Source organism: Mauremys mutica, chromosome 10 (genome assembly GCF_020497125.1).
Source record: "Mauremys mutica isolate MM-2020 ecotype Southern chromosome 10, ASM2049712v1, whole genome shotgun sequence".
Taxonomy (NCBI): domain Eukaryota; kingdom Metazoa; phylum Chordata; order Testudines; family Geoemydidae; genus Mauremys; species Mauremys mutica.
Window position 1 is genome coordinate 12,169,642 of NC_059081.1, and position 27,468 is coordinate 12,197,109.

The 27,468-nt window shown below is 43.2% G+C and overlaps 1 protein-coding gene across 13 annotated transcripts in view; it reads left to right on the forward strand.

Annotated features, from left to right (window-relative positions):
- KALRN (kalirin RhoGEF kinase) overlaps positions 1–27,468 on the forward strand; it is a 743,024-nt gene that overhangs the window by 649,263 nt on the left and 66,293 nt on the right. For 7 of the 13 annotated variants that reach the window (XM_045032050.1, XM_045032053.1, XM_045032051.1 and 4 more), the window contains 4 exons: positions 12,195–12,478; positions 13,553–13,657; positions 19,241–19,336; positions 21,079–21,209. In XM_045032050.1, the coding sequence (XP_044887985.1) occupies positions 12,195–12,478; positions 13,553–13,657; positions 19,241–19,336; positions 21,079–21,209 (616 nt within the window). The remainder of the gene's footprint in view (positions 1–12,194; positions 12,479–13,552; positions 13,658–19,240; positions 19,337–21,078; positions 21,210–27,468) is intronic. The other 6 variants (XM_045032049.1, XM_045032059.1, XM_045032055.1 and 3 more) reach the window with 3 other exon arrangements.

Below are 27,468 nucleotides of genomic sequence, written 5' to 3' on the forward strand. Positions count from 1 at the left end.
TTTTTTCCATTAGAAATTGGGCAGGGTGCATGTCTGCAGTTTCCTTTGAGATAAGGAGTTCGGAGCTCCTGGGCTGTAAACAAGCTAGTCAGATGTCTTCATGCTGTGTCTCTCCTTTTTTTTTTTCTTCTCTGAGCTTACTTGGGGGGAGGAGGAGAGAAGTGATTCGTTCTACAGTAGAAAAGGCCTGCTCTGAGCCTAGGGCAACATTGGCCTCAGTGGTGATGTCATGTCAGTGAGGAATCACTTAATTAAAAGTGGAAAAACTCTTACTGTAGCTCAATTTGGGAGCTGCTGAATGAAGCTGACCCTTGACACCCTGCAGAAGAATAGGCCTTGTGTTTTATTAACAGCTGCTTGGAAAGTATGTGTAACAAATTTGTTTGTGCCCACCACTAGGATAAAAGATGGTATTCCACAGACTGCTACCCTGCCGTCCATAGCCGAGAGATAAAATAGCTAGTTCCACATTAAAAAGCTGATCAATCTGATTCCATATGGATGTTTAAACATTTTATGGTGGCTTATGCTAAAAGAAACGAGGGTATATTTATAATTTCTAGTGAATGGTTTTATTAGTGATATGCAAAAATGAGGCACTGCTTCTTGAATGCAACTTCCAGCCACCGCCGCCCACCCAGTAGGTGTGGTTTTTAAAAATTCTAGGTTATTTCACAACTTCAGGTTTCCACAGAAGTTTCCTAACAGAACTGAATTTGTTGAGCATTCACAAATCTCTCTTGCCAAATAGTATTTCAGAAATAAAAATATAAAGGTGTTTTGTTGCTATGAGTGGCAGGAAAGAGACCCAGGCGGCTTGGGTCAGCACCGCCAACTAGGCCATTAAAAGTCGGCGGTGCTGCAGAACTAAAGCAGGCTAGTCTCTACCTGTCCTGACTCTGCGCTGCACCCCGGAAGCAGCCAGCAGGTACAGCTCCTAGGTGTGGGGGGGGGGTGCGCACAGGGCTCTGCACACTGCCTCTGCCCTGAGCACCGACTCCACACTTCCATTGGTGGGGAACCACAGCCAATGGGGGCTGCAGGGGTGGTGCCTGCGGGTGAGAGCAGAGCGCAGAGCCGCCTGTTGTACTTCTGCCTAGGAGCCAGAGCTACTGCTGGCTGCTTTTGGGACACAGCACGGAGTCAGGACAGGCAGTGCTTCCTGCCGCCTAACAGCTGTTTGGTGCTTCTCGCTTTCCAGGAGGGAGGGGGGAGGAGCAGGGATGTGGCATGCTCAGGGCAGGAAATGAAGAGGTGGGGCCAGGATAGGGGCTTGGGGAAGGGAGTGGAATGGGGGTGGAGTGAGGGTGGATGCTTGGGTGGGAAGAGGTGGGGGGGAGGTGACCACCCACCCAGCAGAGGGGAAGTCAGTGCTGTGTAGGGATGAGTAGCAGGCAGGAGGGTGAAGAGGCAAGTGAGCAGTGAGCAGGCAGAGTGAGGAGGTGAGTGGTGGGTGGGGGACTGAGGAGGGATGCAGCAAGGGGCCAGGGAATGAAGAAGGGCATGGGGGGGGGGGTTGAGCAGGGAGGGGGTGAGACCTTGGGCAGAGTGGAGGAGCAGGGGTGGACTGTGGGCGGGGCTGATATTTGTGTTGTGATCTGGTCACCCTATTCCTAGCATGGAACTTCCAGAATTATTAATGTTTGTCATGAAATTGAAACACTTTTTGTGAATCCAAAATGAAAAGTAAAATGAGTGGGGGGATTTTTAAGTGCCAAAGAGAAATGTGCAATAGCCTTGACCTAAACATTGGTTTATACCAAAAAAAAACCCCACCCTCCCAGACAGAAACTAAACAAAGCAGCATTCAAAGTTGTCGTTTTCTCCAGAAACCTGCTTACCCAACTACATTGCCTTGTGGGAAGAATACTCAATTCTTAATTTTTGCCAGGACTGAACCCCGGCACCTCTGGGCTTTGTGTGTCAATTATGATTTTTTTTGGTAAATTTCTTGAGCCCCAAGACCTCTTTCATTACAAATTAAGCACTGAGAATGCTCCTATCCATGTCTTTGCCAGCTGACTGATATTTGTTGCAGCTGTGCTCTGAGCTGGTTCACAATGTGTCCCCTCTGCCTGGTATGTGTGGGGGTTTCTGGAAACTTAGGAACAAATGTGCCTGAGATTTTGCAGAAAATATATTTAACACTTATGCATGGCATCCTGACTTCTTTCACCCTTCAGAATGATTTCTCTAGTAAATGTTAGCTTGTCTCTTATAGGCGGAGTGCCTAGATCTGTGGTGCTCTGTAGAGAGCTGGGGAGATAAGTAAGGCTTCCCTTCTTGGTGTTGCACCTCACTCCTATGGCACTCCAACTCTAGATTGAGGCTGCCTGGGATTGTCTCAGGCAGTGAACTGCTTAATGAACTCTCTCTACCTGTTATTTACTTGTATCAGACTCCAGAATGGCTACTATAAATACCACACAGGTGGTGTGGGTGGGATGTGAATTGTGAAGAGACTAGCTTGTCAAGAAGACTGATAAGACCAGTAAGCAAAAACACCTCACTAAGGAAGGTGGTGGTGTTGGTCTATGCTGTTCTGTGTGAGCACACTTCAGAGGGACTGGGACAACCAGAGTTTGATGGGCTCACCTGACAGCAGGTGTCTTTGCTGCTACTTCTAGCTCTGTAGGTGTTAGGTCAGGTCGTAGCCTCTCTGGCTGGCTGCACTCATAGCTTGTAAGTAATTACTGCATGTACTACCCCACTCTTAGCTTTAGATATTCATCCATAGAGAAAAAAGAACAGGAGTACTTGTGGCACCTTAGACTAACAAATTTGAGCATAAGCTTTCGTGGGCTATAGCCGACTTCATCGGATGCATGCAGTGGAAAATACAGATATAGACTAACACAGCTGCTACTCTGAAATCTATAGAGAATGCGATCTCTCATCCTCCAGATACTATGTGATAAGACTCCTTTCCCCAAAAGGTCACCTACAACAACAGCTTTAATTCTGCTAGCTGCACCATGACTAATAGTTCTAGCTATTTCTCTGCCAGACTGACTTCAACGGTTACTTCTAATAGAACAGTAACAAAGATGCAGTGTCTGAATTCAATGGGCTTTGTTACTGATTTCTTACCTTTAGCATCTCCAGGAAAAAAAAGAGATAGCACAGACTTGTTCATATCACTCTGGTTTCAGTACTCTGTTTTTTTTTTTAAATTTTTTTATAAAAAAAATCTTGACTGCATACTTCAAAGCTGCTTTTTCAGGCCTTTGGTTTAACTCCATCTTTGAAACTTTCCCAGGGTTGCAGTAACTCGTTCCTGACTCCCGGTTTGATAAGTGGAGTTCTTAGACATAACACCTTATTGATTGATACAACCTAAACCTGGTGACTAGTTTGGTTTGTCAACGTTCCCAGAGCAATCTGAGGAAATCCATGTCTGAAGAACTGAGCTAAAAATAAACCTTTTCAGCTGAAATTAATGGCAGGTTGCCTTTTGGGGATTTATTGCTAGTTAGAATAAACTGTCACATGCTTAACCTCAACTAATCATTTCCTGCTGGGAGATGCAACTGATATGAAGTACACCAAGTGCCTGGATTGTTCATTTACTTTGGGCCTACTAACCTGTCTGAACAGCGTAACGGAGGAGATGTACATTCCTTAACCCCAGGGAGAGCAGTGACCATTACCCTAAGACCTAGGAGCCCCAGTAGCATTTGTTATGCTTTCCAGAAATCCCTGGATGATAACTTCTTTTTATTCTAAAACCTTTTATTGACTTGGGCAGTGTAGGTGGAGTGCCTTCTTCTAAATACCATCTGAATCAAAACAATCTGTTTCCTTGCCCATTACAAGTAATACCAGGCTTTCAGTAAAGAAACTATATTTTTAAGTTCTAAATGTCTAGTATAACCAAGTTTAGTCTGTTTCTTTTTCTGTTAATTTTGAAAGTCAGACTTGTTGCATGTTCATTGTCGAACCAGAAAGTCAAACTTCTGAATTACACTGGATTGAAAGTCTCACACTTCTGGCTCTAAGTCCTCTTTATTTTTTTAGCCAGGTATGTTGCTTTCTAATATCTCAAATGTGTTCAATTAATTACACAAATAACTTTCACTCTATGAAGTCCAGATCATTTTGCCAGTTGAATATGTGGATGAAATTTATCCCAAGGAACTGACCAGTGAGAATTCTGATGCCTCTTGAGTGTTACTTTGAGTTAGGGCATCAGATGAGCCCCCAAAACTAAAATAGAAAACTGCCAACATCTGCCTGGTCTCCAATACAGATGGGCCCAAAGCAAAACACGGAACCCAAACATCTTCCATACTTTGGAGGGTAGCTGCAAATTTTGCAAGTGAATCTGATTTTTGCATTTTGAGCCCATCTTTATTTTCAGACATGATACCAGGTAGCATGGAGTTTCTTTTGAGTTCTACCTGGGCTTACTTGAAATTCAGCCACATCTTGTTGAAACATATGAATATTAACAAAACTGACCAGCATTCTGAATCTACAAGGAAACCTGAAATGTGGACAATTTTGTGCCTAGGCTTTGTTGTGAAAGTTTAGCACCACTCTAATTTTAAATGATTCCCACTCCAATTGTCTTCTGTCTCCATCTATGTGGATGCTTAGGACTATTTGCATATTCTTGTGGGGGTTTTGAGTTTACTGAAACCTTGTGTGGTGGTTTTGATTTGAAAAGGTAGTCTTCTGTATAATAGAATGTCGACAAATGTTAGCTTTTTAGCAATGTAACTGGCTGCTTTTGTATAAGCAATGGGAAGATTTCTTTCTTTACTGACAAACCTGACTGTAATGCAGTAGGTTGGCGTTTCCTGAACTCTGCTCCAAATTCACAGTAGTTGTATGTAGTGACTAGAATGTACCCAAGCTGTAAAGCTTGGATCTAGATTTCAATCCTCCCAAATGCTGAAGTTTTTTAATCTGATTTTTGGCCTGTGCTGATATTTCACTTCTGCACCTAAAGCAGATATAATTTTTCTTGCAATAACTGCTGCAGATGGAAAATGAGCTCTGGAAGGCACAATAGAGCTTGATTGACTGTTCATTGGGAGAGATCATGAAGCCATCACTCCCACTAGTGAGTGGCTATTCACGGGCATAGTCCCATTGACTTCAGTGAGTTTGCCAATGGGGTTCACAATCTTGTTAACTGGATTGTACCTCAAGGATGTCAAATACTTCTGCCCTATCTGGATTAATGCTTAGACGATCGGCACCTTGGAAATGCAACATAGAAATCAAATTCCTACACTGATGTTTTTTGAGGAAGCCAGCAGTTGTCCACCACTGCTACAGAAAATTGCTACAGAAAATTGCTTGGAGACAGCGAGGTAATCCAAGTTAAATTTCACATTATGATACTGTGATCTTGCTCTTCTGACTTAAAACAGAATGTTATCCTTCTGTAAGTCACTGAAATTTTTACAGCTTGTGATACAGCATGGCCAGAGGGCAGCAGGAGAGTGTTAGCAGGGAGCCTTATTCCCTGCAAGGGGTGGAAGGTTTGCTATAAATTAACTAGAGCACCTGAAGCCAATTAGAGTACCAGCAGTGAGTCACATGAGATAAACCCCTGCTTCAGGTCAGACAGTGTGGGTTGTTGGAGCAGGAAGGTTTGGTTGGAGCAGAGAGGGGTTTGAAGGAGTTGAAGCAGAGAACAGTTTTGAAGAGAGACAAAAGGAAAGTTTGGAAGAGTGCTGCGGTGAGCTGAGAAATCCAAAAACCCTAGGTAAGGGGCACCTGGCTTGTGTAGAAGGAAGGTAAGAAGCCTCTCCACAAGCTGAATGGCAGGAGAGGGAAGTAACCCAGGGGAAGGAACCACCAGTACAAGTGGTTCACCACTAACCTCAGGGCCCCTGGGTTGGGACCTGGAGAAGAAGGCAGGCCCAGGTCCCTCCCTCTCCAACTCCCCTCCTCAAGGATACTAGTGGGGTAATTAAAAATACCGGTTCAGAGGCAAGCAATGGCGCCCTGAACCTTCCCCAATGAAGAGAGAGCACGAGACCCAGCATAACAGTACCGGCAATTTGCCACAAGCTGTAAGCTATTCTAATGCCTAGCTATCAAGAGTTAAAGCCATTTGGGACATCTGAACTAGTTTATCTCTTATAGATTTTTTTTTTCCCCTTCTTCCTGTAACTTGATTGTTGTGAGACGTCTTTTGAGCACCTCCTTGGAGAGACTAGTGCCTCTAATGCTGAATCCAATATTTATAACATCATGTCATCACATTCTTCTAGTTCATACTGTGTAGGAATGGGTATGTTAAATTGAAATGGTTTACACTGGTCACCTGGCACCACATTCTCTTTTTGAAATGTTACAAGGGCTATGCATTCAAAACTCTGAATCATCAGAAATTAACTTTTTTCATTCAGAATGTTGTATTTAAATGGCCTCTTTCCAAGTAATAGCCTTAAATCTAGGAGATGGTCCATTTTAGCAACAAGAATAAACAAATTCACTAACTTAGCAGTGCAAAACTTTCAAATGTTAAGGCTTTTTATTCTGACTGTGAATATCCACTATTGTCATGCTGCCAAACAACTGGTTTCTTGGAGACTTGTTTAGAGGTGCCTTAGGGCTGATCGACATGAACGTTTTTGCTCTTGGCAATCTGGGTTGTGTATCTACCTCATACTAGGTTGCCATCCCCTAACTGACCATCTGTACCTGCTGATGCACACTAACAACCTGTTAATGGGCTTTGATCTAATCTTTTTGAAACAAGACCAGATCAAAGAGCATTTAAAGACCTGTTAATGTGAGTCAGCAGCATCCATGTTCAAGTAGAAAAGCCCTCAGACATTCCAATTTTTTTCTCTGAGTGGTTTGGGCAGGAAACTTATCCAGCCATGTTCGTCTACTGAACCTAATGTAGACCTTTTGGTTTACCAGGTAAACATCTAAAAAGTTCTGTTCTGGCATAGTGGTGACATTGATATACATGGATATACACGCTTGCTGTACTCTGCAGCTGTTCCAGAAAAACTTGTTCCTGCAGTCTGCCCTTAAATTATATATAAATATATGGAGATATAACTATCTCATAGAACTGGAAGGAATCTTGAAAAGTCATTGAGTCCAGTCCTCTGCCCTCACAGCAGGACCAATGCTCCCTAAATGGCCCCCTCCAGGATTGAACTCACAACCCTGAGTTTAGCAGGTCAATGCTCAAACCACTGATCTATCCCTCCCTTGAAGTGAGGCCAAAAGTTAGTCAGTCAGTCTTTCTGGGTAACAGGAAATGTGACTGTATCCTTTCCACACTTCACCCTGGATCATCTTAACCAAATTGCTTCTAGCACACAGTCACTCCAGTAGTTTTCTGACTGGTAGAGAGTCATAGCAAATCCTCGCTGTTGCACTTGATACCTCGTGCTGTCTGAATTTCAATCTATTTGAAGACATCAGACTGAAGAAATCCACTGATAAGTCTAAAAAATAATTGACTTGATTTCCCCCCCCCCCCAATCAGGGATTTGATAACCTGGTTTGAACATTTTGATAAAGTCTCCAGAAACTCCCAAGAGTGATTAGTGAGTTGGATGCTCAGTTTAACGCACTTTCAAAGGGCCTAATTTTCAGAGAGCAGATTATTCATGACTTTCTGAACATCACACCACTGTAAGAAGATTTGGTAAATGGGGCGTTTAAATAGCAAGGCACCCAAAGTCACTTTTCAGACCCTCTATAGGGTAGCCAGTTTTGGTTGGGCATATTTCTGGAAGTTATTTCACATAGCAGTCTTTAATGATGACATATTAATCTTTAATTCCTGGAGACTCCAGGACAAGCCTGGAGGGTTGGCAACCTTATACCCCCCCACACACACAGTGTCAGAGCCCAGCCTACCTCTGACAGGCTCCACAAGGGGGTCAGAGGTAACCCAGGTTCACCTGGGAGTAGTTAGTTCACTGAATAACTGGGAGGCAGTTAATTAGACAGGGAAGCAACTGGACTTGATAAAAGGCTAAGTAACTCTGACAGAGCTCCCAAGGAGAAAGGAAGCTCCCAGGAAGCCTGAACTAGGCAAAAGTTCCCCAGCCAGGGAGGCCTGGGAGAGACCTTGAATAAGCGGGGCAAAGTCTGCGGAACTCTCAAGGCATTGGAGGAGACTGAGGCCTTAAAGTAGAAGGAGCTGTGACTGGAAACTAAGGAGTGGTTTTTGGTGGTTTTTGTTTTGTTTGTGTGTGTTTTGTTTTGGGATTCTTGCACTTTATCTAGGTTCTGAGGAAAGAGCCTTTTAAACAATTGTACCAGTGCTCCTTTCAGAAGGCTATATTGAAGGGAGGTATACTGCCATAGAGTAGTGTTTGACTTCTCCTCCTTGACTTCATTGTTACAGCATGGGGGGAGGAGGGAAACTGAGGCAGGCCATAACAATGGTACTTAGCTGCGAGCAGGTGCTCAGGAAGCAACAGTGGCCCTTCTATATCCGTGATTTATAATGTATAGTTATTCTGGTGTATCTATGGATCATATGGTAGCATTTGTTTTTACTGTCCAAGGGTAAATTGGATGCCAGTAAACATTGTATGTAATAAACACACACATGTATGGATGGCTCCTTGTCTAGAGAATGGTTAAATATCCCTGTAAATTCAGTTTTGAAACCAAGTTTGGCTAATTGTGTCCCATTCTTTAGTCATCACGAGGACAGAGTCTTCATTGACCATGGTGGGATATTTGCCCAAGTAAAGATACTCAAATTAGCCCAATTCTGCTATCTTTCCTGGCTTAACCGATTTGGTCCAAGTTTATATAGTAGCAGTATTTTTGCCAGCACAGGGAGCCTCTCTGGAGGGAGAGGGTTACTATTTTTTACAATTCCAGGTCACAAAACAAAGCATTGTACTGCATGTTTAGAGTAAATTTATGAACAATGTAGGGGATTACTTAGTTTACAATAGGCTAAGAAGCTAAAGTTTGGCTCCTCAAACATTAAGAATGCCCAGATTATCACTCTTCTGCTGGAGTGGCAAAAGGAAGAACTAGTTTGAAAATGGCCAGATGATAGGCAGACCTTTTGGAATGTATTGTTCCGGAGGTGGGAGAAGGTTGGGTTTTTGGCCCACCAACTTTGACTATGTTCCCTTTTTAAGTTCAAAGAACTAGCCTTATCTAGGAAAATGCATGGTTTCAGTCAGTTACTATTGATTTTAGTTTCAGCCTCTTTTGTGTTAACTAATGCTAAATAGGTAGGAGAGAGGCTTACAGAGCTGTTTTCAGTGGCTAGCTTATCTGCTGTCTGAGAGGCTTCAGACACTTTCCATTCACATGACTCACGTGTTCCTTTGAAAGCCAAACTTTATCAGCATACCCTGTTTTTGTCAGCAAAATTCAAGGTTTTAGGATGGTAACTTTGCACTTTTGAGCAACATGCAGGACACAAGTTCCCTTTCCTCTCCAGTTTAAACTCCCTGCATGTTAGCTGTGGAATGCACACTTTCCACATCTCTTCACTCAGCAAAGTCTCTCTATTACTGAAATGTTCCACTTTGAAACTGAACAGCCATCTGTTTCCAGGAAGCTATCTTTGCACAGACTAGCTACTCTAGCAGTTAAAATAACTTTGAAAGTTACTGACATGTACAAAACTTGTTCATGGGCTCATGGAAGGTGCCACTTTGGCAGCCATGGAGAGTGGATTCTTTTGTTTCTCAATTTAAACATGTACTGTGCGCACACCAGGGGCCAGCCCCATTTGCAGGGTATTCAAGGCCATAGGGTACTATGCTCATTGGAGGACCGGGGGAGAGGGTTCTAACGGCAGATGTCTGGTTAGTATGTACAGACACACATTAAAAGAAACCCTTATCTTGCATTCAAAGTAACATTATGATCCAAAACAAACTCCATCAGAAGATCACCCATCTTGAATCTACTTCTTACTGAGGGGCACTGATAGGAGGGTGTATAAATCCAGTGATTGCTACCCATTTGAATTCATTGCTGTATAATCACAATTTGTCAGAACAAGACTCTCTGACATTAAGAAAGCAAAACAACAAATGGAACAGGTAAGATGAACTTGTCCTGAAAGGAAAAACATCTTGTTTTGTTGGAAATCAGTGTTATGCCATGGAATTCACCCTATAGGCAGGAAACTCCTGTGGGGCAAGTGGAATTTTAAGTCTCCAGTATTGTGGAACACATGAGATTAAAGGAAAAAAGCATTCTGACAGCAAAATGTGCTGTGCAATGAGCTCCCATTGGAATGGGTTCCCCATAACCTAATCAGCCTTTTCCATCTGTCTTTTCCCCCACTCCCAACAATGGGTGCCTCTTGTGAAAATTGTCCTCTCCTCAAGCTGATTCTACAATTCTCTGGGTGCATGTAATTCAGTCTTGCTGCTTTGCCTGCCAGAGAGGATGCCAAATGTAGTTGTGGTTTTAGTGGTGTGCAAAACCATTTACTGAGTACCAGTCAGATCTCCTTTCACACCATCTGCTGAATGGTCAAGATGTGGACTTTTCGTCTATTCGTATTTCGACTATTCGTATTTTTGTCAGATGTCAACAGCCTCCAGGCAGCTTGGAATTGCAGGGGTATAGAGAAGGGGACAGTCAAAGTTTTAAGGCCAGAGGGGACCACCCGATCATCTAGTCTGACCTCCTGTATATTATAGCCCACCACCACATCCAGCACCTGCACACTAAACCCAACCCATCCACATCCTCTATTCCAGTGGTCCCCAACATGGTGCCCGTGGGTGCCATGGTGCCCGCGGGGGCATCTTAATGCACCTGTGTCCTGGACCCCAGGAGAGCACCCGCCGAAATGCTGCTGAATTTCAGTGGCATTTTGGCGGGGACGTGTCTCGATGACGTCGCTTGTCGACGGCAAGCAGCGTCATCGAGAGGCGTCGCCGCCGAAATTCGGCAGCATTTCGGCGCGTGCTTCACCCCTGCAGTGGTTCTTCGTCTGGTGCCCGCCAGACGAAAAGCTTGGGGACCACTGCTCTATTCCCTGTGTGTTTACTATGCACTGTTTGTGGGATAGGGAAGACAAGATAATACAGGAGCTTCTGCAATGGCTTTATGCCACCCCATGATCCCCATATGCTGGGTGCTCTCCCGTCTGCACTGGGAGAAGCAGACCTGGCACACTGGAGAACGGGAGCCTACGCTTTCAATTCAACTTCAATAGTTCTGGCTGACTTCATCAGGCACTGTCAAAGTACCCTCCTTCTGTACACTGAAGGAACACCGTATTATCCCCAAACCCTGAGTCTCCCTTTGGCTGTAGAGCTTCTGCCAACTACTTTCCCTGGCTGCCCTATGCCTGGCTCCTTGCCCATCTTTAAAAGATACAGTACATATAACCCCTGCTGTCCTGAAAACAAAATCCACCTACCCAAGTGGAATCTGTACAAAATTCCTCATCCTAATTTTCCGAAATAGGATTCAATGCTTTGAAATAAATGGAGTGACATTTACCTTTTGCCAGATCTAAAGATGTCCGTTTTGCATAGCATGATTCACTTTGAATCTAGAGCCAGCCACTACTGATCCAGATGAAAGGCGCAAGGGCTTCACTCAAATCAAGGACATCACTTACTGAGCAGGAGGAGGGAACCTGCAAAAAGAGGATCCTGTCAGGAATGACTTTTGAAGCCGTTCTCTAAGCTATACTTTACTTTCCCACTTCTTGCAAGAAGCTAGCACAAGCTCAGGGACTCAACCTAAAAACTTATCAGTGTAGAGCTATCAGAAGACACACAGTGCTTACATGTGATCACTTAGGTTTCCAGGCAGTAGTTGAAACACAATGGAACAAACTGACTAGGTGCTGATGGCTGGCAGAGCTTTGGTAGTCCCTGTTACGGTAGCTATTTTGTGCCTTGCTCTCATTTCAATGGAGTCTGGGGTAGGAACTGAGAAAATCTAGTTACATTTTTGTGTGTGCTGTTTCACAAACACAGGTAATATGGAGGGAAATGAGAAGAGTATAGGATTTAGAGGAATCTTAACCATCTTATTTTTCCATCAAATATGCAGTGAAGAGGACTCCGCTGTAGAATTAATTTCTGAAGAAAACACTGACTTGTTCAACACTTGACAAATTATCTTTCAAAACATCTTTATTTTGTTCTGCTTTGCACAAATCCTCATGCACTGTAACATGGTACCTTCTAATCTACGGTAGCCCCAGAAAGCCAGCAGGCAATGTCATCAGTTATCTGTTTTGTTTCCTTCAGATGCATATTCAGTCTCTTCCAATGAAAATGGAGGCAAGTCAGAATCGGTGGCCAACTTGCAGCCTCAGTCATCCCTTAACTCAATCCAGAGCTCTCCTGGCCCAAAGCGTTCAACCAACACACTGAAAAAATGGCTGACCAGTCCTGTGCGTCGGCTGAACAGTGGGAAGGCTGAGAGTAACATCAAAAAACAGAAGAAAGTGCGAGATGGCAGGAAGAGCTTTGACCTGGGTTCACCGAAGCCTGGAGATGAGACCACTCCTCAAGGGGACAGTGCAGATGAAGTATGTATGAAAAGTAATATAGATTAGACTGTATCTTGGGCCGAGCATTCAGTGACGTCTGGCTGTCAATCCAAAATAAGGACTCGTCTACACATAGTCAGGAACAGCTGTTCCTGAGTAACTGTGTGTACGTACTCTTATTCTGGAATAATGGTGCCTTGTTCTCATTTGCTTTCACTTTAAAAGTGTGCTAAATTAGGTGGGGGGCTGAGTGGGAGTCGTGGAGAACCTCCTTTTGTACTTGCAGGAAAACTACAGTGCGAGTATGAAAGATCTAATATCACTTCAGAATACCTAAAACAAAATTGATGCGATAGATATGATCCTGCCATTTTGAATATCTAGCATTAATTAGGGCTAAGACTTTCAAAATTATTGTACATCAGGATGTTTAGTATTTTTGTTTCAATTTAATTGCTAAACAAGACATTCCAGATTAAACTGCACAGTAGTCATTCTTGAGCAATGATTAACAATTTATGCTGATACCTATATTAGTTTTAAACTGAGATTTTCCTTCTATTAAAGGAAAACACTAACTTTTGTAAGCCATACCAATATTTTTTTGCTGTTTAAATATATTTGTCTGTAGCAATAATGGCCACCGTTTCCCTGTGTCACACTCTGACTAGAATTTGTTACTTCGCGATCCATCCGGTCAGCAGTTCTAATGTGAAAGTTGAACAGAACATGAAGGTTGCACTGTTTGAATGCATGGGGAGATGATAAACTCAAAGCTTTACGTTACCTTTTATTAGTCTAAATTGGATGTGGCCTCTGTCAGGCAATAGCGTAAATAGGAAGATTTTTTTTGTGTCTCATTAACTATTATTTAATGGCTTTCAACAACTTGCTTTGGAAGAGTATATTGTCCCTGACCTCTCAATAGTAAAACACTCACTCACTGACTTTCCTTTGTCATGGCAGCCAGACTTATCCATAATCCTCCCTGCCCCGTATCAGTGTTGATACAACTATTGTATTAGAAATAAGCATAAAGGTAGCTAGCGAGGCTCTGAAGTGGTGTGTTCACATTACCAGTATTTTTGTGTCTAATGATGATCTTGCTTTCAGAAGAGTAAGAAGGGCTGGGGAGAAGATGAGCCAGATGAAGAATCCCACACGCCGCTTCCTCCTCCTATGAAGATTTTTGACAATGACCCCACGCAGGATGAGATGGTAGGAGTTTGCTGGCTAGTTGTGTTCCCCAAATGACTATGCTTTATTCGTTTGACTACTTTATTAATAGTGAATAATTCTTCCAGTATACATGGGTCAGTCAGGTTACCGTGGACAATTTTCTTGTGCGGCCGTTCAGAACCCTTCACTGAATAGCTTTTAAGAAACTGGTGCCTGTTGAGCAATCCAACCTTGTAGTCTTTGCTTTGGTGCATAAGGACACTTCTTTGTTTTGTGGGTTCAGGATGTCTATAACTTTGGAATTTATGTAATAAGTACTCAGGAATATAGATATTCATGTTTCACAAGTGCCTTTGGTATCTGGCAATAGCAATGCATGTGCTGATTGGTGACTGTTTTGGCCCCAGTGAATAGAGACATATCAAATGCATAAGATCTAGAAAGGAAACTGACTGGGAGTCAGGAGACCTGGGCACTAATCCAAGCCCTGCAGTGTCTTCCTGTGTGACCTCAGGTAAGTCACTTCACTTCTGTGCCTCAGCTTTCCTATCCGTGAAATGGGGAGAATGGTGCATAAGGACCTTTCTAAACTGCTTTGGAACTTAGAAATGAAAAGCGCTATACAAGTTCAAAGTAGTAGTTGGGTCTCTCCAGAGACAGCTAGGAGTACTCTCTCTCCCCCTGACACCCCCCCCCCCCCCCAAAACAGAAAAAGAATGCTAACATCTCTTGTTATGCACTGTAGCAACAACTCAGGTGCTCAAAGTCCTAGGAATCTTCCATTCTTTCCCATGCTTGTGCATCATGCTGTTGGCTACTTGTCAATAGGCTTTTCTCTTCTATTGTGTTATCTGTATTTGTGCTACTTTTGGGGCTCAGCTTGGGCATCTTTGACTAGACACCTGGACTCTCAGGCACCCAGATTACTGTTTTGGTGCCTGAATGTCCATTTAACCACCCAATGTGGATATTAAGGTGCCTGTGTTTTGGAAAGTGAGCTCTATGGCTTTTGGGGGGGGGTGTTGCTTATTGCTAGTGCTGTTTAGCTGCATGGGACAGAGGCTGCAGGAGGCATTCTGCAGTGATGAATGGTGTAGTGGTGTATAAAATGAATCCTTGGATTATTTCATTTTGCTTTGGAGTGAGGGGAGACTTTAGCCTGTGTATTTGATCCATGGATCTGCTTTGTGTTCAGTTAATGGCCCTGGTTGTCGGTCTTGTCTATATATTTTATTTTTTTCCTTGCTCTGTCAACTCATACAAATCTGTTCTCCTGTTAGCTGCTTCCTTTCTTTCATCATGGCATCTGTTTTAACACTATACTTCCCTCCCCTCAAGATCCGGTTAGTTCCTGTGTGCAAAGAGGCAAAAATGGGAGAGAGCAGGAAGTCGTCCCCAAAACCTGCTGGTTCTGGGGAGGATTATGGCAGGTTAGGACCTTCAGAAACGGCAGTGAGCAGCAAGTCTCTGCGAGCTAGCCAGTGCATGGACCCCTGGATCACTTGGGTGGTTTCAGGGGCACTCGTCTCATCTGTCAGCTTCTGTTACCACATTGGATGGTGACAGCAAGACGGGCAGGCAGCAGCTGGGAGTCATGGACTCTTGACTCTATGTATTGCATGTACTGCTGGCTGGCTGGAGAGGGGATGTGGAGAGCAAAGCTTTGGATCCATACCAGTATGGTGTTAGTCTGATTCCTGGCTGGCTGCCTGCAGAATTTAGATTTTGTTTTTAATCTGTCTCATGCCTCTGGTCACCACTTCTGATGTTCAACGTGCCAGGAGATTTGAGTGTCTATGGTACATGCATGATCCTCTAACACTCAATACTGATGAACTAATCAGTTTTCTTCTCCATATAGATAAACTTTACAGAGCCTTTTGGCATCCTGATTACTTACCCCATCCCAGAGGAGAATAACTGTCAGACTTGGCTTGTATTCTAACTTTTGAGCATGGATCCAAAACTAGGTGTTTTAAAATGCAGGTTGGGGTGCGAGTTGATGCACTCACTTTCAAACATTCATCCTTTATGTAAACAGCCTGATATGGGCCTTCTCCACTCACTTGAAACTGTGCCTCTGACTTGCCTGACAAAGATGACTTTACTCTGCATTGAGGGCCTGTCTTTTATGAGAGGAAGGATGGTCTGGTGGATAGAACACTAATGTGGAACTTGGGAGACTTGGATTCAATTCCTTACTCCTCCACAGACTTCTTGAGCAAATTGCTTAGACTCTGTGCCTCAGTTGTCCATCTGTAAAATGAGAATAATAGTACTTCCCTATTAGAGCTGGCCACTTTTTTTCTTAACGAATAGCAAACTTGCCAAACACCACACTTTTCAGGGCATCACAACTAGTTTGTAAATTCAATGAAGAGTTTCAGCCAAAAAATTGAGGGGGATGGAAGGGGAAAGCTTCAGTCACATCAAAACAAAATGTATTGATGTTTTTGAAACCAAGTATTCTCAAATTAACACTTCATTTTAAAATGGCGTTCAAACATTTTATTCAACTAAACAAATTCTTTCCTTTTGGTTTTGGCAAGGAAAAATTTTTTCAAAATGTTTTTTGGTTTAAAAGGAACAGATTATTTTTTTCTTTAACTTTTTTGGTTTGGCTGGAGGAACAGTCAGTGACTAGCTCCGTTCTGTTCCCTACCTAACTGGAATATTGAGAGTCTGCACATGCTGATTGTGAGGCCTTTGACTGCCAAAATAATGAGGAACACCGCTTGAAAGTGGTGGTCAAATTTCCCCATATGCATTTGTCCCTATAAACACCCACTGTAGTTGAAGAGAATCTAGTTTACCTTAATTTGCAGCTGGAAGACTTGTGCATTTAATTTTTTTATTCCGTATCAAAACTTTCTCTTATGAAACCATTTAAAAGTTCCAGTATTGGCACAAATTCTCTCCTCCCTCCCCCCCTGCAGTGGTTTGAAGATGTAAAACACTATAAATGCAAAAAACAGAAGTGCTCAATATTAAGCATCTAAATCACCATTGAGGTACCTATGTTGCTGACTTATTTCAACTAATGTTGAGTGGGAGCTACGGCGTTGAGCACCTCCTGAAAATCAGACCTACTTACTTAGGCACCTACATTTGAAAATGGTGGCTTAAACATCCAGCTATTTTCTCTCTTCGGAACCCTGCTTGTCAGTCTTTGTTTTTGCTAGAGATACCTCTCCTGCATCAATAGCTGCATGTAATCTTGAATAAGAATTTAAAGAATATTACATTCTGGTTTGGAAGCTAATTCCTCTGTTGAATGGTAAATTAACAACCTGATTATCTCTAACTTTTTTTGTTTTAATTAGAGCTGTTAATTAGATGCATCACTTGGGTGAATGCCATTCTCTTTTGTAATTTTGCTATGTGTTTGCATTTTCTGAACTGCCTCCAGGAAAGTGAGTAGGATGAGTCTGCTCTGCCCCCTTTCCCTGCCGCTGTATCATTCAACAGTAGTAAGCAGTCCCCTGTCAATTTTCTGACCAACACAATAGTCTGTCTGATGAGATGGCCATATGCCTAATCTCCAGTGTCACTTCTCTTGGGTCTCATTCACCAATGCTTAATCTCCAGAGTGCACTCATTAGAACTTGAGTAGTGACTTCATTGAAGCAATAACCTTCTTTCTTCCTCCTCCCTCCCCCCTCCAAAAAAAGCTGCAACCCTTCGTGACTGAGGAGATAAATAAGCCTTTTATAATTCTAATGGGATAGACTGTAAAGGCAGTTGAATCTTTATAGCTGGCTGCCATTAAAGCATGCACAGAGCCTATTATCAAGGGGTACAGAGATGCAGTCATCACTTGTCTTCAGTACAGGATAAATGTATTTTCAGATGAGCTAGTATAGATCTCTTCTATGCACCTGACTCTTCTCACATAGGCGAGTTTGTCTTCAGGGTGCTGGAGGTTCATAGCACCTATTGATTGTGCTCAATCGTGGGTGCTCATCACGGTTGACAATTAGAGCACTTAAAAAAAAAAAAAGTGCAGATGCTAAATACAGGTTTAGGTGCTGAACTTTGGGAACCCAAGTTAAAAAATGTTAGCTTTGTATTGTGTCTTACAAAACCCTAACACCTGTAGAGAGATTTCTTTGAACATAGGGGTGTGTTTTTAAAGCACTTTTCCTTTCATAGGCCTGGTCTCTAGTAGTAGCACCTTACAGGTATTCCTACATCAGTATACTGTACTGGCAAAGCACCTCTAGTGTGGACCTGGCTTATGTTGGCAAAGGTTACCCCCCCCCCCTTTCTTTTTTCCCTTCTCCCCTTCCCTCCTCTCCCTCCCCCCCCACACACCTGAGCAGAACAAGCTGTTGGTTCAGCTTTGCCAATATAACTAAATCTATGCTGGACGCTTTTGCTGGCGGAGGTGATGCATAACCATTGAGAGTGGGGAGGCCCCCAATTTAAAGGTTTGGAGGGCACATGATTGCACCATATGTTGCACCCAGCAGAAATTTGGGGTGAGGGGTGTACCCATTGCCTTAGTTTGCTGGCATAGCTATGCTGGTCAGGGATTGCATTTGTTCACATCCCTGACAGCTGTGCCTGCAGAACCTGTAGTACAGACCTGGCCATAATTTTAAAATAAAAACTCTTTGCAACCCCAATGTTGCAGAATAGCGCTAATGTATGAGAACCAGCGAGTGAAACTGACTAAATTCCTTGCCCAAGTGGTTGACTTTGCCTCGGTTTTTGGATGCCCAACACAAATACCTGATGCCCGACTTATTTATGTTTTCCTAAGGAGTGCTGATCACATTTACTTCTTGAAAATGTTTAACCCTGTGTGCCTTCACTTTCCCACTTGTAAAATCAAGGGAATAGTATTGTCTACCTTTGGGTAAGCAAGATCGGTTTGTAATGTCTGTAAAACTATTGAGATCCTTGAAGGAAGAAACTGAATTTTAAAGTGTTTATTCATTATAATCTACCTGTGACTTGCAACATGGGTAAGGAAGCTTGCTTTTTTTAAATTCTAGGGTGACCATATATCCTGTTTTGGCTGGGACTGTCCCTTTTTCTTTTTTTAAAGCCCTGTCCTGGCTGCTGTCATTTTATTTTATTATGAAAGTGGGCGTTTGTCCCTGATCAAGTTGGCATGAATAAACGGGACAAATGCCCACTTCTGCCCCCCAAAAAGGGAGAGGGGTGCAGAAGAAAATGGGAAGGGAGGCGAGTGGTAATGCCAGCCCTACGCAGAGGGGGAGGCAGGGCTTAGCAAGCAGCAACAGCAGCCCCAGTTTCGCATGGGGATGGGGGCTGGGCGAATGACTTGCCCCAGTTCTAGGGGGAGGGTCGGGCCAGCCCTGCACAGTGTCCCCGTTTTCCTTTGGGAAATATGGTCACCCTTTTAACCTGTTCTCTTTAGCAACTAATTTTTGAATCCTGCACAGAAATGCCACCCAGAATTCCAGTGCTAATTCTGTGCTTTGCTAGTCTGGTGATAGTCAGCCACCTGACACCGTGCATGTGATCCTCACGCGCCCATGTGCTTCCTGCTTGAGTCCCTAACATTACCTCGCTGATTGCTGGTTTGGTCACTTTCCTAACCCCTTCTCATCCTGCTAACCTGCTTTTCCTTTGCGAACTGGTGTCTTGCAGTCCTCCTCTTTGCTAGCTGCTCGTCAGAGCTCCTCTGATGTCCCAACTGCTGCGGATCTTGTCAGTGCAATAGAAAAGTTGGTCAAAAGTAAGCTGGTAAGTGTAGTGTCTTGGAAATTATGTACAGAATAGGCATAACTTGTGTCTATAGCATGAGTTCAACAGTCTGCCTTATTTCCTTGCTCCTTTGCACCTGCTGCATTTTTATTAACCTTTAGGCTCTCCAGTTCAGTGTAGAAGTTTAATAGTTGTTACTCCGCAACTAAAATTTAAATGTAGTTGCAAGCTTCTGTGCAGATGTTGCACCAAAGTCAGAGTTAAATTTTCAAAGCATTTTGTAGCCTTTGAACTGTATGATACCGGTGAATTTCATATATTCATGTCTAAGAGCCATTCCTCGGGACAGGCATAAACATTTGGATTATATTAAAGGCAAGGCCTTATTTATCATATGGTAACTTTTTTACCATGGGAGTTTAGCTATGAAGCAGCTGTCCGTTATTGCTTGACCTAAGTATCTCTGAAAATGTTAATGAATCTGCGTTCCTACTAAATAGCAAAATTGTTTAACCTCTTAATGTATAATAGTTGTGATGAACCTTATTGAAATTAAAGCACCACCTGTGTCACTTTCACTTCTGCTATTAAAAAAAAAAAAATTCTCTACCATGATGAAAGCACCATAAATCCTCTGGCTTTAGTCTATTCTAGATGTTACTGTAATACGTTTGCAATTTATAATCTTCTTTCTATTGGGCAGTTGCTTATAGTGTGGAAGGGATGATTTTGGCTTCCTTTAATTGTTCCTTGAAACAATCCTCTACAGGGTAAAACATCCCTGTGCCTGTAAACTTGGGCAAATGCTACAGCTTAAACAAGTTTTGCTTAATGAAAAAGTCAGAGTTGAGGCAGGCCTATGCTGAGCCTGTGAAGGTTCATTTTCTTGCACTCATTTTAAGGGTGAGGAGAATAAGAAAACAAGCGGTGCTGGAATTCCTATGATTCTGTGGAACCTGCTTTATCTGGCAAAGTGATTCCACAATAGAAGTAGTAGTTTGGTTTCAATGCTTTCTCAGTCTGAGATTTCAGCACACAGACTAGTATCTGGTTGGGGAAGGTATTGTCCTCAGGGTTGTATCCTCTTGGATGAGGGTGAAGTTGAGCATTTGAAGGAAACAGGTATTTCAAAATGAAATAGGCTTGTTGTGCCTGGAGAAGCAGGACACTAGAAAAGGGGAACTTCTAGAAATTTCACAGCTACCAAAAAGGCTTAAATTACAGTGAGACTCATTAACAGAGTTAACATGCACTTTTTATGTTTGAGGTTTTCATAGCAGGATATCTATTCTCTCTCCTCCCCCCGCCCCCCAATAGGGAACTCAGTAATATTTAATGGGTTTCAGACCAGTGTCTCAGTTTTTTGTATGTTACTTTACTGGAAGGTATCTTCATTTAATCTTCCACAGAACAACATTCTAAATGCTTGTAGCCTAATTCTATCACATTTTGGACGGCCGTGGGATTTTTCTCTTTGCAGATTGCTCTGAATAATTTTGAGATGCTTATTTTAACATAACCAACATTTTCATCCTGTGCTTAATGGTGTATGCTTTCTGCTGTACTGCAGTGAATCAGACTATAGGTTTCAGGTTGTTTTTTCTATATCCACTTGAAATATAACCAAACCTCTGAGGCGGGGCAGTGGGGGACATAACTGAACATTAGTCTGTTTTCAGTTTCCACTACTCACAGTTGCCGAGGTGACTATTGCAACAGAAGGTAACTCTAGCCTTATAGCTCAAGGATAACATTTGTTCTATAATGCTTTGGTTTTTTAGACCCTAGAAGGAGGAACTTATCGAGGAAGCTTAAAAGATGGCACTGGGTGTTTAAATGAAGGGATGACGCCTTCAACTCCCCCAAGAAACCTTGAAGAGGAACAGAAAGCCAAAGCAATGAGAGGCAGGATGTAAGTTATCTAGCTGCTTTTTATTTCTCAAATACACCCTATAGAAGTGTGCACAGCTATAAATTAGGGAGACACTGCTCTGGCGAAGAATGAACAGGACTGGTACTCTGAAGGCTGGATTTCTATTCTCTATGCTTGTCTGGTTTTCTTTCTATTAAAAAAAAAGAATATTAGAGATCAGTGCCTATTTCTGTACTGTGGGAAAAATGGTGCATCTTTATCGTAGGATAGCTAAAGTTACCAGTAAGTACCATTCTCAATCCTGCTGTAAAATCCTAGTGGAGACAAGGCTCTGTAGCTTAACTGAAAGGTAAACTAGGGGAGGTGACTGTCGGGGCAGGGCAGTAAAGTATTAACCTCACTCAGCCACTTCAGGTAAAAACCTCAGGTACCTTGTCTCCGCCAGGGTTTTACAGCAAGATAATTATTGCACAGTAATTAATCTAGTGAGAAGGGGAATCCCCTTTTTTAGCATTGACATCAAAGCCTTATTCTGTAAAGCTCCATATACATTCTGAAGGGGTGGTGGCTAGTTTAGATAAATCTTCATTTTTATCTATACAGTACCAGAAGTGTGTGATTTACAGACAAGAGAACACTCCTGCCCTGGCTGTGCTTATCTTAAATTTTAAGACATGCCTTACAGTATGTTTATCAGGAGGCAAGGATGAGAGAGGCAGTGAGGGTTGGGGAAGGGAAGTCAAGGGTTAGAACAATAAGATCACGTGGCTGCTTTGATTATGAAACCTTGCAGCATGAGCACTATTAACATAGCTCTTAAGACGTTATTTGAGGGGGAAAGCTAGGATGTATAGGCCTCATGGAGGTGTTTAAGGAGTGAGTCAGTGGAGGAATAGGAGACTGGTTTGAGAAAGGGCCTAAGCATGGAAAGGAAACCAGACAGGGGGAAGATGTAGTTGAGAGAGGCTAGCAGGAGCAAAGTGGCAGAGGGCTTTGAAAGCTGGTATAAGTCCCTTGAATTTCTTGCAGAAGCCAGAGAAGCAATTTGGTGAGGAGCTTGATGTATTCATCGTAGCAGACAAAGAGTGATTGTTGTTTTTCAGATGCATTTTTGAATGGATTAGAGGCAGGTTGGATGAGATCAGCACCCAGCTTTACCTGTAGAGAACTCCTCTGAGATATAAACTCTTATCTTTCTCCTAAGATTGCCCCATATTGCACATACTTGGTTTCAGTATCGGTCTGGTTAATGAATTGCTAGTTTACCATTGCAAGTTTGTCTTAACCTTCCACTACAGAGAAACTTGCCATTGTGTACGTATCTATACATGTGGCCTTTTGAAATGCAGAAAACTTTGACAGCTGTGCACTGCATATATTTTTGTCTGTTTCAGTCCAAATAATTCCCCTTACTCCAGGATGTTTAGAAACAGCTGCTAGTGGCTTTCAGGATCAGTCACCTTCTCTCTCCTTCAACTCTTTTTAGTTTCTGTGGTCTGTATCTGGTGCCACTTGGTTTCTTGTTTTTAATAACCTACTAAGGAGCTCAAATCCAAACACAAATTATGACCCTTATTTCCCAGTAAACAAACAATAGATTACTTGCAAAATCCTATCTATAGGTGGTAATCTCCTGTGTGTACACATGCATGTGTGCTTTCACCTTTAATCTCTGTGCTGAGAGCCCCTTGTGACAGGTTCCCCTTGGGGCACCACCTAGAACTGGGGTACCACTGAGCCCCCTAGCCCACCAGCCTGGGCTCCCTTTTTTACACTGCACTGCTGTGACAAGCTACAAAGCCTTCCAGCCTACGAATACCTATAGGTAGGGACACATCCAGCTGCAGTTACAAGCAGACTCTCTGTCCAGCCCCTGCATGAGAGAGCTACTCCCAGCTCCTTAGGCACGCATCCCTTCTGGAGTATAAACCCAAAATTATACTGTCTTGTGCTGCACAGGGAACTGTACAGTGTCAGCTCATAAAATCCCCCCCCGCCCCCCCCATTGTGGAGAGGAATAGGCAACAGCCTTTTGCCCTTGAATTATGATTCTCTCTCACTGGTTTAGATAAAGCAAAAATAAGTTAATCATTAAACTATACAAGATTTTAAAATCTTTTATAGCAAACAGATCAAAGCAGATTACCTAGCAAATAATAAACAAAAAATGCAAACTAAACTTTATATCCAATCTAAGTATATTAATTGCAGATTCTCACCCTCAGATGATGCAAGCAGGCTGCAGATTCTTAAGGGGCAAGCTGCACTCACTTTACAGTCTGAAATCCCCTGTGATCTAGACAAAGTATCTCTTGTTAGTGGGTGTTACCCAGGTGTAACTACATTTGAAATACAGATACATGGGTCAATATTCGTAACTTCAAATACAAAAATGATACATGCCTACAAATAGGATAATCATTCAGCAAATCATAACCTCTTCAGTGACCTCGCATCTGACTTACCTTGCATAAAATACCTTCTCGATGTTCCCTTCAATTTTTTACATCCCATGTGAGGAATTAATTTTATGTGCACCAATATGGAGGTGGTGTGTGGCGGGGTGGGGTTCAGAGGTTTGGTGTGTGGGTTGGTAGGGGGGCCTCAGGGCTGGAGCAGAGGGTTAGGATGCAGGGGGTGTGGGCTCAGGGGTGGGGCTGTGAATGAGGGGTTCAGGGTACAGGAGGGGGCAGAGAGTTGGGGTGTAGGAGGGGCGAGGGCTTAGGGCTGGGGCTACAGCTGGGAATGAGGGGTTTGGGGTGCAGGCTGCCCCAGGGCTATGGGGGGGGGGAGCATGCGCGTGCGCACATACTGCCCTCTCTCACTGCAGCAGCTACAGGACCAGGGGAGATGCTTCTCCTTACCAGCAGCAGCTCCGAAACCCCCATCCCTCAGAATTTGCTACCCCTGCACCACTAAGGTACCAAATTCTGCTGGGCAAGAAAAGAAGGCCATACTTACATGGCGGTAACTGCTCCTGGTGGGAAAATGTGGCGGCAGCTCCAAGGGAGAGGCCCCTCTCCCTGCCGGCAGCCATTCATGCCCCAATTTCCTCCCCTCTACTCTCCAGGCCCCTGTGGCTGCGTGCCTGCACAGCCCTTTTATAGCCTGCTATGCAGCTTAGAGGGAACTTAACTTATTATGTCATAATAATATCACTGAAGAATATGGGGTGCCGTGTCACACCCCTATTCCAGCAGATATTGCTGAAGTATTTCTACCAGATTAAAGGAGATTTTCTGATTGCTGTAATATACCTGTGAGTAAATTTGATGGAGTTGTCAATATATACAAATACTCATGTTTATTTTAAAGTGATGAAACGGTCCACATCCACTTGACACTCCCTCCAATACCATGTAGAAGAAAATACCTTCTATAACAGAAAAATGCATGTATTCCCACAATTACATCATTATAAATGACTTCATTTTTGCTAACCTACAGTAAACACAGGTAAGGAAACTTGTTCTCTGGCAGTGACCTTCTTTTAAAAAAAAAAATCTATAATTTGGAAGTAGTAATTACATGTGTCATACATGGTAAAACAATGGATAGAGAAGTATCAAGTGACATCCAACACAAATGTCTATCTCAAATGATGGGGGCAGGGGGAAGCCATATGGCCTTCTGTAGGAGTGAGTGTAATTTAAACAGTGTAGATGCTGAACTAAGCTCCGAAGCAAGAATACATGTAACATTTTGCTTTGTATCTGTGTTGACAAAACTGATCCTGCACCTTCATTCATTAGAGGTTGCTACAATTTATCCTGAAGGATGCTTAAATTCTAGCCCTCAGACCTATGAACATTGCAGCACTGGCACCATTGGTATTTGTGATTTTGATCTCATGGATGCTTAAGGCCAAATTCTGCCTCATATTAACGAATATAAGTGTAGATGGAGAGGAGAAGTGTTCTTGAGAGAACAGGGAGCGATTCTTCCCTCAACACCCAGAATTCCTGGATAGCAACCAGACAGGAGTCCTACCTAGTGATAAGTGCAGGGTTTCCCTCTCAGTTAGTAAATCTGTTGGTATGTCCATGCCAAAGAAGGTGTAGCATATTCCTTACAGGGACCTGTAGGTCAGCCAGGGGAACATCAGCATAGGGCATATGCTTGCCCAGGGACACCTGCTACTGCCTTGTAAAGGAGCAGCAGTTTGCCCAGCATGTGTTTATTACACACGTATGGAACTTGGCAGAGTGGTTCTTGGAACACGTGAGCAGCTGGCATTTCACTGCCACTTCATGGCTCCTGCCCAAAAGGGCTGGATTTTGCTGTTAAATAAACAAGCAGCATGACCTCTTCATGCAGAGGGTCTACAGAAAAGTTTCCTCTCTGCTTTGCCTAAACAGGATGAAAGAGTGCTACCAACATTGCCATCACACTATGTGACAACCTTCCTATGTCTCACAGGTGTTCTGTACCTCACACATCGCTATGGTATTGTCTTAATGTTTTGTCTTAGTTCATGATGTTTTTGGAGGCAGGGAAGTCTTTTTTTTTTCCATGTGAAATGTCACATGGTGGCATCATTGCTGTTTAGTCTCAGTAGTTTGTAGTGTGTTTAATCTTGCAGGATACCAACAGCTGTTCCGTTATGAGAGACAAGCTCAGAATGACTTCACCCACCTGTTAAGTCTGGCTCACAGTATCAGTTCAGTTAGGGCTTAGTCCTATAAAATAACTTTGGGGTTTTAAGCAATCACCAAACATGTCTTATCTTCAGAATTCTTGCTAGCCCATGTGATCTCAGTTTCCTTTTCAGAATACTTATCACTAGACCTCTCTTCTGTATCAGTCTTTACCAGGGCTTCCATATAGCACAGTGTCTACAGAGCTGTCACTTCAAGTGGGTCACTGTTGATTGATTGTATACAGTGTGACACCAGGCATGAAAGCATTCCTCTATCTTGTTAGTCTCATTATTGCATTTGCACTTGAATGGAATTTAGTTCATAGTGCTAAATAACTTTCTCTGTAATTGAGAGGGAGACTGTCTGTAGTAAGACAGGTATAACTCTCTTGAAATTGTCCTGTAGCGAAAACAGTATGTGATAGATAGATAGATACATGTTTGTGTGCATTGAAGCTTCCTTAGATGACTGCGTTACCCAGGATTACTGGCTTTGAAATAAGCATAAAGCCTTTGACTGCCACACCTGCATTATTTACTATAAGAGATCAGTCCTTTGGAAAGGAAATGGGATTCATTCTCCTAGCATTGAGTCTCAGAATTGAAAATTAAAGACCAATTCCTTTAAGCCTATGCAAAGCCAGAATAAATTAACTTTATTCGTGGGCGGGATCTCTAGGGGATAGGGGAACAAAATACTCCTCTGCCACAAGGCTTGAAAATACTTGAGCAGAGATCCCATGGCTACCGCTGTAGTATCTCTTCTATGGACCCTCTCTCATATGTGGAGTTGGGGTTGTTTGGACAAGGGTCTAGTTTTTTGGGTGGTGCACATATCTTCTTAAATGTGAATGCAGCCAGCGTACTGGAGCTGGAAAGGTGTGGGTTTTGTTTTTGTGGTGCAGCCATACCCATTGGGTTGGTGTACACACCCCGTCTCGCCTCGTTGCCCTTCCTGAGGCTATATAAGGGCAGCACCACCCAGTCCCCTTCAGTTCCTTCTCACTGCCCATGGCCTGAGCTGGAGCTACTTGTGAAGTTTCCTCCCCCACCCCTTTTTTCCCCTGCAGTTAGCTCTCTATCTCATAAATAGTTAGCCATCATAATCTCAGCACGTTTACAGTGCCAAAGACCAGGCCTGCTCCAGTACCTACCTTGCTGCCCACATTGGCCTATGGAAGTTGGTTGCCCAGTGGCCCCATCAGGTTTGGCACTTCCAATTTCTATGGCCTAGTCAGGTAACTTGAGATCTGGTTTGGAGCCATCCAGCATTTCACTGTCCCCTTCTAATTACAGTCAATCTGAGTCCTCTAGACCATCTCCATTAGGAGAGCATTGTAGCAAGAGCATGACCAGTCAAAGTAGAGACAGTCTGTCATGGCCTAGCATCTACTGCCCATGCCTTCTGCTGTCCCCCAGTGGCTGAATCCTTGGAGCATTTGTTTTCCCCCAGGCAGTGCTCACTGAACCTGTCGGGGGAAGGTCACTAGGCCATCCAGCAAGGCAGCTTTCAGAGCTGCCTAGATTGAATAATATCTGCATGTGCTTTCCTCTTGAGCAGTCAGTGCTATGAGGCCACCCATTGCAGGAGGAGCAAATTCCTTTTTCCCCCTTCTTCCTCCTCCCCCCCACCCCAAAACCCCCAGGAGGATCACTTTG